Raw genomic sequence first — 14,266 nt, forward strand, 5'->3', positions numbered from 1 at the left:
TCACTTTGGTAAATAAAAATGAAGCTACTGCTCAATGCCACCAGTGATGTGAGCTCGCATCACGTAGCCCATGTTTGTGAGAACGAGGCCCTAAAAACTCCTCTACATTTTAGCTTTTGTGGAGGTTATTTTGAATAAAAATTGTCACTTCATGTATTTCATCATGGTTATACCTGTTTGCCATTAAAAACTGTATGCATACACAGAGTTTAAATAGTGTCAGAGAATAAGGGCATTCTGTAAAAATACCCTCTCAGACTTCGGCTCAGTAACCAGAGAGAGAGCAACTGAATAACCCAGCAGCTAAGGGAACGACTCAAATGTACCTGGTATGACATAACAGACTTATAAAACACAGCCAAATAATCCCAAGGCGTACACAATATAAATGCTTTATTACTAGCACAGAGGTTTCTTTTTAAGTAAATTAAAAGAAATAAATCTTCATTTTCACATTCTATATTGCAGTTCAAAGGTAACTAGCTGGTTAATGGATATGTTCACTTGGACACACGCTATAAGGGGAGAGCATGACATTCACATGGAAGAACTCAGAAATGTGGCATCTCCCAGGCACTGGGCCACTGAATTCACTGTCGTTTGCAAATAACAGCAAGTAGATTTCTTTGAAACATCATGAATAGAAAATGATTAGAAACGGAAAACTGATATGGTTAGAAAGCAGGAAAACAGTTAAATACAGAAGGCTATATATGTGTTGCCCATATTCCGTATACTCTAGGTTATGTTTGGTACTTTCAAATAAATGACCTTCATCTAGGTTAGAGACTGGCTTGAATTCAGCAGCTGGAAAGAGGGAAGGAGGAAAGGAAGCTGACACCACTCGTGTCACACTGGTGGGTTTGCTGGAAAGCAGGTCAGGAGTGTGTGGCTGGGAGGAAAGGGAGCCAGCCTGCTTCTCATCGCCCCCTCCGGAGGCCCAGAGGCAAGAATGGCATATGCACGAGCCAGTGGGCATGACAGAGGAGCTCTGGTGGCGCAAGGCCATCGTGGCACACGAGAGCTGTGCAAACAGAAAAAGAAAACCACCAGGCTTGGCCGGATTTTCTAAGGTTACTGCCAGTGAATTTAGGGCATTTTAAGGCACGATAGGCCAGAGTAACACCCAGATCACTGGGAGTAGCAGATGTTGGTGTGGCGGGGGCTGGTGGGGAGGTAGGGGGGAGGCAGAAGAAGCTAGAGATCCAACTGCAGAGATAATTCACTAAGAATTGTCAAATTGTATGAGAAACAATCTTATTTCTGCAAGGCACCAAGCATTACCTTTTTCCAAATTCTTGAGCTTACTCAGATCATTTTCTGGTTGATTTTAAAGATAAGCTTTGGAAAAGATCTTATCAATCTATGAAAAACAACCCACCCCACCCCCCACCTTATTCTGGAAAAACCAGGACAGAATTAAATGTGTGCAAGTGTGTGTGTGCATGTGCGCACACACAAACACACACACCCCAAAACCATGCAGCAAGCACAGAAACTGTGAACTAAACATGGTGAGCTCTGTGTCTTCATTTCCTGTTCTTTCGCACATGTTGTTTATGAATATAAGAAAACCAGCCTGAGTCGGGAACATCCCAAGCTCTCACTTCCTCGTGTATCTGCAGTATACCAGCTCCTGGCATTTTCAGTCTGGTCTGGCTCTAACTAAAACCATTTCATGTTTTGCTTTGAAGAAATGGATAACATGAAATGGTAATTTGGCTGCAAAATCTTGGAAAATTGTTCCCGGCCCAAACATCTGCCCCAAATGAGCTCAGCTGAGATCTCCTTGGAGGAGCGGGAGGAGTGGGTGAGCAGGGAGAGAGCCTGGAAGGAGGAAAATGAAGACAGTGGAAAGCCTACTTTTCCTTAAGAGGAAAGTTCTTTGTGACACAAGGTATCAGATAATACAGCTCCCTCATTCAGCCCCTCACTTTGGAAGGAGATAGTGAACATGCCGACAGCTGCTCCTCTTCCCTTCATCCCACCTTCCCCAATATTTGGTATCATTAAGGTGATCCCTTACGAAATGCCAAGAGACTGTGCCCAGCTGGTTGGCTTTAGTTATGCAGTGACTGGCCTGGCTTACATGATATCGTTTAAATCTTTAAATAAGTACTGAGTGCCAACTTTGGATTCCTGAGAGCTGAGCCCTACAGGGAGAGCAGAGAGGGAGGGTCGTGCAGGCAGGCCTTCACCTTCCTTCTTGACCTTCTTAGGAATTCTTCTGGGGGATCTTCACTGTCACAGTCTTAACTTCGGAGTACTCTCGCAAACCGAATTCTCCCCTGAAAAGCAGAAATGGGCAGTGTCAGACAGCAGAGGCCCAGGTAAATCCAACCCGAGCCACAGTATGAGTCCTGGGAAGGTGCATTTTACCACCTGCTAACAGCAGGTCCCGGAGGTTCATGTAAAACTTCTTGACAAAAGCCCAGCTTTTCTCTAAGGGGCTGGCAAAGCTGTCCTCTTATGAGCAGTCACTGTTTATTAAAAATAAATGATGAGCTATCTTCACAATATTGCAAAGAAAGGCAACATTCCCAACTACTCAGAGAAACAGGCCTGGGGGTTCGCCTTGGCCAGTGGTCACCCAGAAACCCCGCTGTGCCTGAGTTGGCACCATGGGCAGTGGCAGAACCAGGGTTCTAATGCCCGGGCTGTGTTTCTACCACGGGCAGCTGGCTCTTCAGGACCAGGGTGTGCTTTCGTCTTCGTAAACCCCATTCCTGCCACTTGACACCCAAGATGCGTCTGTGCTCTGATCTCTCTCTGAAAGAAAACCACAAGATTCCCAGGCTAGGGGCCTCTTGGGTTGGTATTCTAATTTCCTTTTCATTGGTCTTTAGACTTAATAAATGGAAATGAACACCCAAAGGCTGACCACGGAACTGGTATACTGCTCCTGGGACGTCAGCCAAGGAGAGGCTGCGGTAAGTGTGCCGCTCTTTTATCTGTACCAGCCACTTTTTTTTTTACAGGAATACGAAGAATAAACTTGGGACCTTCCCACTCAGCATACGATTTCCTCGTTAGCTCCATCCAGGCTCTGAGTCTCTTTATTACCAGCTTAGTTCTGGTTCTCTCTGGACTTTTTCCTTCCCTTGGGCAATTCTGAATGTGTCTCTTCATCATGGACATCGTCTGCCTCCTGTTTGAAATGCAGTTACTCCTTTCTTGTTTCCTGGCTTGTGCACAAACTTAGGGCAGATCCTGAACCAATTTTCTCCTGCTCAGATCTCTGTCTAGATTGTGAGAAATGTAAGAAAGTCTACAGAAAGTAGAGCATGGGAAGACTACAGAAAGGGGTATGGTTGTTTCAAGTGTGACTGTTGGATCCCATGATCTTTGGGTATGCAAAGCAATGAAAAATCCTGCTCGATGGGAGGTGCTCCTTGTCCAGGTCCCTGGCAACCACCTGTTACCATGGTGCACACGCAGCCTGCTCTGAGACAGAGGAGTGGACTCAAATCTTCCATTTAAAAAAAGTACCACCCATAGGCCCAAAGCTTCAAAGAAAGCCAGTGAGAGGTCCTAGGGCGATGCTTAGATCACAGAATGAACACCTAAGCTAAGTGTCAGCAGACAGGAGTGCCAACTCAGCTCTCCCATTATTGGCTGTATGACTTCAGATGAGGCACCCTCCTCCTGGTACCCAGTCATCTCTCAGGCAGTAGTTCCTGAATGTCAACATATCTAAGTATCACCCCTGAAGATGCCTTAAATTGCAGATCCTTGACCAGCCCCCACTGAAGATTCTGTTTCAGTATGTCTGGGAAGGAACCTAAGAGACCTTGATACAGGTGGTTATTTGGCCCGCCCTTTGAGAAACGCTGCTGTGAGGTCTGAAAACTTTGAAGTTCAGATTCTTCAGCTATTTTGCCATCTCATTCAAAGGTTTTTCTCTCAAATCTACTTAAATTCTATGTAATCCAGTTAATTCTGTGGTACATACAGTTCCACAGTCAAGGAAGAACCCCACTACTGCACAAAAGGCAGGTATATTGCTATTGACACACCCCAATCTCTCTGTGTGGTCACCTTCATAGCGGGGCCATGTACCAGGGCACAGACACGTTTAAAAGCCTGTATCCCTGCTTCTCAGCCAGAGTAGGTTATATTCCCTAAGAGGAACCAAATTCAGCATACCTACACATAAGGTAAGAGGTTAGATTCTGGTGTCTCTCAGCCAGCTGTTTTGGGAAATCAGTCAGACTCACCTATTAAATAAATAGGGATTTCTGTTTAAGGTGTATATTTCCCTGCTTTTTTTCTTTGGCTTACCTCAGCATTTCTCAGAGCAGGGTTCCCAGACCACCTGCATCAGAATCATTCCAGAAGCTTGTTAAAAATGCAGATCCTGGGCCCTAGCCCAGATCTACTAAATCGGAATCTCTGAGTAGGTCCCCAGATAGGCATGCTTCACAAGCCCCTTTCCCCAAGACTGCAGGTGACTTTCTGTGCACGTGCATAGTATGCATGAGCACACATGTACAATGCGCACGCACATACACGCACCAACTTGAGAAGCTCTCACTTAGAGTATCTTAACATTTCTCATCTTCAAAGCTTGTGTCCTTCATTTTTAAAATGCTGAAGTTCACGGCTTGCTTTCTATTCCCTAGGTTTGTGACACACATTTTAGAGCTTAGGCTCTATGACCCCTTGTCTCAGGGGAGCTTAAATGAGGAAGTAAGGAAAAGGTTGGGGAACAATGAAACAAATGTAATTAGCTGGACAGGCAGAACTGAGAGAAACTCAGCCTAAGTCTCTGACCCCTGGAGTCAGAGGCCAGTCCATCAGGCAACCTGTAGAGGGCAGCCCTCTCCACAGCTCTTTGGGAAGAACTTAACATTCCTCAGCTCCACTTGGAGCTTGTTTCCAGAAAGCGCTATATATACTTCCTGTCTCTGTTCCTCTTAAAGTTGGGCAAGGGATGTCAAGGACCAAAGCTGCATGGAGTTTATGGGCCATAAGATAAACAATTCTGTCCACATGCAGGGTCAAGTGGAGCTTCTAAGACTGTATTAAATGGGAAAGAAAAGTGGGGGGGCCAGGACAGGGCAGGTTCTTTATATGAAGCATTTCCTACCACTCTAGGTCATTTAAGGAAGAGAAAACATTTTCTGGGGGCAAGTTGGGACAAAGAAGCATATCATTTAGACAAGATGAAGGGAGTCTCATCAAAGAGCACAGTTTCCTAATTATTTTTTAACTGAAGTGGGAAGACCAAAACACTATAGCACCTATGAGTCAAGAGAAACTATTCTTCAGTATGTTGGGCCACCGTTCTGTGTGTTTTTGACACAGCCAAACTGTCTCCTGGACCATTTTTCTAGGTAAGGAGAATGTTTCTGATAGGAACAGATTGGGCCTGGACAATGTCACAAGAACCCTGGCAGGAGGCTTGGCCATGATGAGGGTCCAGAGTGAGCCTGGGATTAGGAGCCATCAATCATCGATTATTTATTACAAGTATATTTTATGCCCATGTTTCACTCTGTTAATAATCTATAACAAAACAGTCAATGCGAGCAGCATTCCACGAACCAATGATTGCTCCAACTTTCAGAGACTGGAGGAGCACAAACACAGGAGCAGGAAATAAAATAACAATTCAGCTTGACAAGTAAGAGCTAGAAAGTTAAGGCCAGATGCAAGGTAAGAAGAATACGTGGAACACATGAAGACTTTATAGAAGCTGAGGAATACTAATAATTGAGCAAATAAGATCTAAATTGGGTATGGGTTCTGGCTCTAAAGCACTGAAAGCTGGAAGCAAAGATTCAAGCAAGAGCAGTTTCTCCCTGGCATTACCAGAGACAGAATGTAAATTGGTGATATTAGCTGGATTCAGGAAAAATTCTGCCACACTCCCAAAGTAATATGTTTATTAAAATAAAGGAGGATCACCTATATGACATTCATCTATAGTACTTGATCAACAATGATGATAGCAGGTAACATTTTCTGAAGGTTTGCCAGACACTCTGTTGGATATTTGGCATAGTTAATCTTAACATTTAATCCTCATAGCTACCCTTTGGTGTAGGTACTGTAATTATTCCCATTTTATAGATGAGAAAACTGGAGTTTAGTAAGATTAAGTAACTTGCCCAAGGTTGCACAGATATTAAGCGCTAAAGCCAGGATACATATCTGAGCATTGTGATTCTAGAAACTTTGCTCTTTACCTCAAAGCTATACCTACTTTATGGTTTAGTGGCTACTATAGTCTCATTTTTCAGGTCCTTAGCATCGCAGGACTCTTCCCTTACCTTATTCCTGTAGAGATCTTATGCCTGCCCCCCACCCCCACCTCCGCTTCCTTGACTGGATATTATGGGAACTGAGTGCATTTAGAGCCACTGAAACCTAGGCTCAAATCTCAGAGATATGTAACTTACTTGCTATTTGACTTAGGCAAGCTATGTAACCTTTTTAACTCTTAGTTCCTCATCTGAACCACCTGTAATCTAAAAATAAGTGTTTCTATCCCATAGAATCATTGTGTAAATCAAATGAGACAATGTTTGGCGAAAAGTTAGCATAAAGCCATACACAAATTATGCAATTAATGATATCTATTATTGTTATTGCAAATCCCTTCTATTGGGTCTTCTTCCTGTAACCTCTGCCAAAACATCCTCTATGTGCCAAGAATCTTGGCCTTAAAAACTTTGGGATCTCCATAGCTCCCTCTAAAGAAAACCCTTTGAAAATGGGTTCAAGCCTCTCATTCATCCTATGCCTTAATCTTGTATTCCCAAACTCGAAGAACCTATAGGTACTGAGAAGGGGACCTAAGTGTGTGAATTAGGGTTTTTTTTTTTTATATAATAAATGACAACCAACATCCAGGCCCCAGCAGCAGTGGGAGGGGTGGGGAAGACGGAGCCTGAGGAGCTCACAGGTAAAGCAATTTTGCTCTAAGGGGATGAAAAGAAGCAAGTAATCTAGATTTTACATAAAGCCTCTTCCTTTTTGAATAGCAAGTAAAGATTCTGAATTGCTGTGATGCAAAACAAAACATTTCTGCAGGCCAGATTTGTCCCTGGGCTGTCAGTTGGTGACTGTTGTTTTAAACACACCAAACTCTGTTTCTCTCCCCAATGGTTTGTATTTGATGTGCCTTCAAGCTTTTGTTCTTACTGTTTCCTCTGCCTGGAATGCCTGCTCCTAAAAAACTGAAATGTTATTTCCTCTGTGAAGTCTTCTCTGAACCCATCAGGCTAAAGGAATTGATTTTTCCTTGTATGTACAAGATGTCTGACATACCTCCTTATCAGCACTCATTCCATGGAATCACTAGGACATTAATTTTTTTCTCCATTCCCACTTAACGTAAGAGAATTGTGTTTACTCATCTTTGTAACATGTATAGTAAAGTGCCTAGTGTATATTAATATGTGCTCAATAAAATGTTTGTTTAATGAATGGACGAGAAGAAAAGAATGAACCAATTTTGTGAGTATTCCTCTATGCTGCTATTCGCCATTCCTGTTTCTCTGCTGGCACCAGCAACTTTGGACACTTACATTTCTCTCCCATTTCCAGACATCTTGAATCCCCCAAAGGGGCTCTGGGCATTTAAGGCATTGTAACAATTGATCCTGAAAGAAGAAAACAGAGTACTGTTAGTGTGGATTCTGCTTGCACAGAAATGATCCCATTGGCATGATACTTCTTTTGTAAGTTTTATTTTTATTTCCTTTCTTCCAGATGAACAATTTATAATTTAAGATTCACTTTGCTTTCCCGGTCTAGCCAACAAAGAACGTATCACCTCTCAGGGTGACGTCTGCCTTCAGTCTTCCCCATCCTTCCGAAGGATGTGTGTGTATTTCACCAGGCTCCGGAGAATTACGAGGCCCCTACACCACCAGGGGAAGTGTTATGACCAGAACGATGACACAGACTCTGATCTTACCAAACAGTCCCAGCTTGCATCGCAGAGGACACTGTGAGGGCCTTGTTGATGTCATTGGTAAAGACAGCAGCTACAAGCCCAAAGTCGGAGTTATTGGCTCTTTCGATAACTTCATCCATAGTCTTAAACCTCAGAATTTCCTGAACGGGGCCAAAGATCTGCAATGAAAGAGTTTGACCCAACATGGTTGCTTTGCCATTCCTTCACCTGCTTGTCACATTTCAAAGGAAGTGTTCTCTGCCTTCATTATTTAAATGACATTTCAGTTTAGCAGCACAAAACTGTAAAATATCCCAAACTTTCCCAGAATACAGTTACGTAAGAGTCTATCCTTAGACTTTGTTTAATACCCCCGTGCCTCCGCCCTCCCTGGCATCACTCGATTCCACTGTGTGTACTAAAGCTGAGTCTCCAGGAGCCCCGGGCGCTGCTCCAGACCTGAGGAAGTACTGTTCTGCATGGCTGGCTGTTCTGCAACTGGTCCCTCTCCTACATAAACGTGGAGAGACTTGGAAGCTTTCTATTTCCTGGTTAACAGCCTGGTGAAACAGTGACTAGCTATCACGATTGTTCTGTTGGTTAATAATGGTTGCAATCATACGGCCTGTCATAGGGCCTCCAGCAAGCTTCCTTGTCTTTTTGTTTTAACTTCTTTCTTGAAACCGAGACTTTCATAGCCATGTTTATTGCTATTGTACAATGTCTATAAAATATAAAGACCTGAAACTCTATGACCATCTACTAGAAATGTTCTGGAAAGCATCCCAGGGGAAGTTTGGCTGTTGTTAGAACCCTGTATTTGGTACCTCCTCCTTGGCAATCCGCATGTCATCAGTGACGTTGGAGAACACCGTGGGCTCGATGAAGAACCCCTTCCGGCCCAGCCCTTTGCCTCCACATTCCAGCTTGGCGCCCTCAGCCACACCACTTTGGATGAGTTCCAGGATCTTGTTGTACTGTTTCTTATCAATCTACAGAAAAAGGTACCCAGTGACTGCAAGTAAAGTCCTCTAGAAAATGGAAATAAGCATGTTCTCAAGAATCTCTCATTTGTGATTTTTTAAAAACTTCATCATACCTAGTCAAATTATATGGAACTGTTGTTATTTTGACATTTTTGGCCTATGAAAAGTGGTAATTTTTTATGGTTCAACTTAATATAGAGAGAATTCCAATACATTGACCGCTCTGATGATACTGCTGAATCAGAAATACCAGTTGAAGATTTAGGCAATGTTTCTAAAGGAAACACTGATGAATTGATTGTTCATTGTTTGTCTGGGGGAAAACTGACCTCTATAGCCAAATGAAGAGTTTATCAAGTTGTACTGATACTAAAAAGAAGAAAATTAATAGATGAGTTAACACATAACCTCTTTACGTGCTACTACAGATCAAATCCTTATTAGGGTAAATTTTTAACGGAGCTGCTATTACATCATTAGAGAAAAGGATTAAGTTTAACAAGTGAGGGCTAGCTTCCTACTCCATAAAATAAGGTCAGCCTTGCATCTCAAAAGTTATAGAGTTATCACTCAGTTATTGTAAATAATATAAAAACCTACATTCACCTGAACTTGAAATGCTCAGCTAGAACATCAATCTTCTCTCGAACAGCCCCAAAACCTAGGAGGTGTGGTTTCTTATTAGGAAAACCCATGCTTTGTGATACAAATAGGATCTGGTCCATGTATTCCTTTAAAAATTCTCAGATTCTATCTACAGATTAAAACCAGAATTTCATCTGGAAATATGCGCTGATGATTGTGGAGAACCTGCAGTGCTAAAGACTGCAGGCTGCAGGGACCTTTGTGGCCCTTCCCCATCCCACCAGTGTGCGTGAAGCATTCAGAGTAAGAGACAGCCATGTAGCTGAGGGGAATGTAGACAGCGCTTCATTTCCTACACAGTCACAATCTACAAATGATTTCCCCGAAGTAGGTCAGTTGGTAGAAAGAATCCTTTGCAGCTGGAAAAAGGATCAATGGCATTGGGAACAAGAGATGCCCAGTTTCCTTGACTGTGGCATTTGTAGGGATGTTTGAAGACCAATGGTTAGGACTGGGGCTGGGTTCTAATGTCAAGATCCATCTTACCACGCCTAGGTCTTTCTTTAGAGTGGAGACTCCAATTCACCCCCAAAGTTCAGGGCACCCTGTCATAAGTAACGCCTCACTGGCTAAATTCCCAGCCATGAAGACGAGGTGGAAGAGTAAGCAGGCAGCAGGAAAAGGAAGATGGTGCTTTGCTGGGTCCCATTAGTGTGTCCCACTGGTCTATGTGCTTAAGTAAAGAAAGAAAGGGAGTGTTTATGATTTCTCTACCTGGGGTCCCTGTTCAGTGGTGGGGTCAAAGGGACTCCCCACTATGCGCCTCTTGGCCCGCTCCACGCTTCTTCTCACAAACTCCTCATAGATGGACTCCTCCACGAAGATGCGAGACCCCGCAGTGCAGCACTGGCCTTGGTTGAAGAACACACCCTGGTGAGCCTGTTCCACGGCGTAGTCCACTATGAGAGGAAACAGCCATGTTCTCAACAATGCTTCACGTGTGGAGGGGCCGGCCTATGGAGCCACCTCCCTCCCCTCTCCAAAGCCCCAAGTATAATGTCATGTTCACCACAGAGATGAATAGTGAGTAGCACAGTAAAAAGCACTGGGTTGAGAACGCAACTTAGTTCTAACTAGATCCTGATGTTACTTGCTGTCATTTTGGACACCTTCACTTCTCTGAGTCCCTTTCTTCTTCTGTAAAAAAGAGGACTTGGACCACATCATCTATAACAGGAGTCTCAAACCCCAGTGCCCAAAGGGGCTGGGCAGATGATGTAATGGTATAAATCTGCCAGGTAGTAAAACAATGTGAGGGAGACTTAGAAGGAAAGCCACTACATTTGGCCGTTGCTATGCATGAGCACACGGTTGCCAGGTTTCCAATTTTAAGGAATAACAGAAATATAAATATTTTTAATGCACAGATTTGTTTTTTTTTAAGCACTGTATAATATCTAGACACATAAACATAGTTATACCCTGCATTTGGCCTGTGACTGCCAATTTGCAACCCCTATTCTATAGGGTCTTGTAGCTGTTTTGTTTAATTAGTATTTTGGTGAATTAAGCTATAACAATGGATCTTCTCTGAAGACACTAAATTTCCTTTATAGTTGCATGTAACTGTATAATAATATATGAAAATCCTTTCACTTTTATTTTTTATACCTCAAGATAACATTAATAAATCTAGTGTGTGCTAGTTGCTAAATGACTGGCTGAATCTATCAATCAATGCCATGCCAATGAAGTACCTACTCCTCAAGAGGAATTTAGGTATAAGAATTCTGATCCCCTTGACAACTAATGTAAAGCTGAAGCTGAACTCTGTGAATCCCAAACTGAGGCTGAAATTCAGGCAATCTGCTTTCTCTTCTCGCCAGCGGTGAAATGGGGAAGCAGCTCTTGCTACCAGGATGTAAAGAAGAAAAAGGATAACTGGAATAGATTTTGGAATTTCATTCCCTGGAAAGTTTTTAAAAACAGAGACCACACCTGTGCAGAGTGAATTAGACAGTATCCTGCCTGGAGACATGCGGTTTCCTAGGTTACTGCTCTAAGCCTCCATGAAATCCTACCACCAGGGCATAATCACCTTCGATTGAGGTCTATTCATACAGAACTGATCATAGTGTGTTGTCATCCTGACTGAAAGTCATGAGAGCAACAGAAAGGCACTTGGATGAGTTAACAGAGAAGGGGTTGTGGGTTTGGGAAAATGTTGGTAGAGCTAGTGAAGAATTTTTTTAATGATCTACGAAGCCACCAGATACTCTCGAGAAGTTTCAGATTTCTTGATTCTAGGCAGAGATTATATTTCAAGTGTTCAGAGGCTTAGAGCATTCCACTATACAGCACTGACCGGCCTTTATTTTACCTCTTCTACCCTATTCTACATCACAGAGTCAAAATGGCTTATCGGTGTCTAGAAAACAGACTATTCAGTTGCCAAGTGATAAGTGCTCTTTCCCAATATTAAACTATTTTCTACTTGGAAGGAAAGATCCAGATTCTTTGTGAATGCCTCTAAGCTTCAAAGATCTTTCTCTTAATGTCCTATCAAAGTGGAGATACGAGAGAGCACTGAGGGGCAGTGTGCCAGGGCACGTATGAGATCTATGACTGACTTACAATCAGCATCTGCGAAAATAATATTGGGACTTTTCCCTCCCAGTTCCAGAGTTACTCTCTTCAAATTACTTCTTCCAGCTGCTTCTTGGATAAGCTTTCCAACCTGAAAGAAAGGAAATGGAGATAGGTTTTGCACAACACACAGTTGAGATGGTCGGTAGCCAAAGCCAGCTCTGGGCAACAGTGGCATCCAGCAATAAAGGATCCTGCAAAACAAATCAACCCATTGGATGACACAGGAATAGCTCAGGTAGTCAACCTGTATGAGCAAGATGTGACATTGCCTCAGTGACCAGGAATGCTGTCGGCTCCTTCAGAATCTGCCTCAGACTAAAAGAGCTCTCTTGACAAAGGCAATCCCCTCCCCAGGGTATCCCACAGCTACTGACTGATGGTGGCAGGGATATAAAGACCCCGCCTTTTCAGCTCTCCACAGGACAATTCTGAGAGACCACATGCGTGCCACTGGGCCACATATGGTTGGGTTGAGGCCGTCAGGACTGCACTTCAATTCGACTTCCCCTGTGTCCATTCCCCTTCAGCAGGGATCCCTAGTAAATAATCCGCATGCCAAACTCCACCTCAGGACTTCTTCTGCAGAACCTGACTGGTAACAGAGTACTGTTCTACTGGAGGGCAGAGGTCACTTTAGGAAAAATGCCAAGATGTATTATAGCTCATATGGGCAGTTTGCTCTTGTTGAGAGGAAAAATGCTACTTGTGCCTGGATCTTACCAAAAATTAGGTGTTTTTAAAGCCTGTAGAAGAGAAATGTTGAATTTACATTTGACTCTTCTAGCTCCTTGTTGAGATCCTCGAGGAGGATGACTAATTCCTCAAGCAGGGTAGAGTCATGGGGAAAGACTCTGGCGCTTGGATCTTTATTTATTCATTTATTTACCGATTCTATCACTTACCAACTGTTTGACCTTGGGAAATTTATTTAACCGAGCCTCGGTTCCCTCCTCTGTAAAAAAAAAAAAAGCTAAAAATAAGATCTACCTCAGAATTTAGTAGTCCTGGAGATTAAGTGATTTAAGACACATGGCCGTTGGAACCTGGCCTGTCACACAGTAAGTGTCTACACCTGTTAACCATACGCAAGCGTGAGAAGCTGGAGCCCCTCTTTCTCCACCTTCAGTGCAGAGAAAGGGAGGTGACCGTAAGGAGAGCTACTGCTAGATCTCCCACAGCAGGTCTCTGCTCACATGCCCCAAACTGTCTATGCCTACCAACTAGTTCAGGAAAACACTGGGGAAACTGTTTCTCTAAATTCCTTCTAGTCTCCAATATTACTCATTAGCTGGATTAAATGCTTTGAGCTTTATTATTACTCTACCTCATGACAAAAAATTTTAGAAGATATATCCTCATTCTGAGGAAAGCTAACCTTGAGGAAAAAATTGTGATGTCACTGAGAGAGGTAAAACTAGTTTCCTAGCATGCAGAACAATGTTACTTACCAGTGAGTTAGAAACATTGACATCTGGCCTTAAAGATGAATAGGCAGAACAGAAGTCAGCCAGATTGCCCCTCTCTGCCTTGCTAGCTGGTCTCTCTTCTACCACAAGATAAACTCCCTGGGAAGATGGGCCAATAAAGACCCCATTCTCAGGCAAACATTCTCTCTTCTTCAAGAAGAAAATACATGTACACAAAGGAAAAAAGAATCTGGCCCTTTGTTCAGATAAGAGAACATCAGTCAGGTGAGAATTATGACTGAAGCCTGAGACCTCTAGCGAGAGAGGGGAAACTCGCACCTACGGGCAGCTGGGCAACAGCACCGCAGGGCGTCCCTGAGGAGGCTGTCATCTGCGACTACTCTCTGTTCTGAGGAATTGTAGTGTGTGTGTGGCTCTCTCTGCCCTGAGGACACTGTATTAATTCACAGAGACTCATTCTAAAGTCCAGAAAGATGAGCAGGGAAATGTTATCTCAAAGAAGATGATCTCTGGAAGTCATGAACATTATGGGTCATTATATTAAAAAACTAACATTTATTGAGTTGGTCTGTGTCAGACGTTTCCATGCATTCACCACTTAAACCTCTCAAAACTCTGCAGAAGAAGATACTATCCTATTTTTTAAAACTTTTATTTTACTAGCTTCAAGTATACAGCACATTGGTTAGATGCCTTCTCATTTTAAAGGTGAG

At 43.1% G+C, this 14,266-nt stretch overlaps 1 protein-coding gene across 1 annotated transcript in view; it reads right to left on the minus strand.

Annotated features, from left to right (window-relative positions):
• Positions 1-363: 363 nt before the first annotated feature.
• Positions 364-14,266, minus strand: part of ALDH1A2 (aldehyde dehydrogenase 1 family member A2) — an 85,192-nt gene continuing 71,289 nt past the window's right edge. The window contains exons 8-13 of the mRNA XM_016160452.2: positions 12,112-12,214; positions 10,252-10,436; positions 8,734-8,898; positions 7,928-8,085; positions 7,536-7,610; positions 364-2,288 (exon numbers count right to left, since the gene is read on the minus strand). Of these exons, the coding sequence (XP_016015938.2) occupies positions 2,216-2,288; positions 7,536-7,610; positions 7,928-8,085; positions 8,734-8,898; positions 10,252-10,436; positions 12,112-12,214 (759 nt within the window). The 3' untranslated portion in view covers positions 364-2,215. The remainder of the gene's footprint in view (positions 2,289-7,535; positions 7,611-7,927; positions 8,086-8,733; positions 8,899-10,251; positions 10,437-12,111; positions 12,215-14,266) is intronic.

This window comes from Rousettus aegyptiacus, unplaced genomic scaffold (assembly GCF_014176215.1).
Source record: "Rousettus aegyptiacus isolate mRouAeg1 unplaced genomic scaffold, mRouAeg1.p scaffold_m13_p_3, whole genome shotgun sequence".
In the NCBI taxonomy this organism is placed as follows: Eukaryota; Metazoa; Chordata; class Mammalia; order Chiroptera; family Pteropodidae; genus Rousettus; species Rousettus aegyptiacus.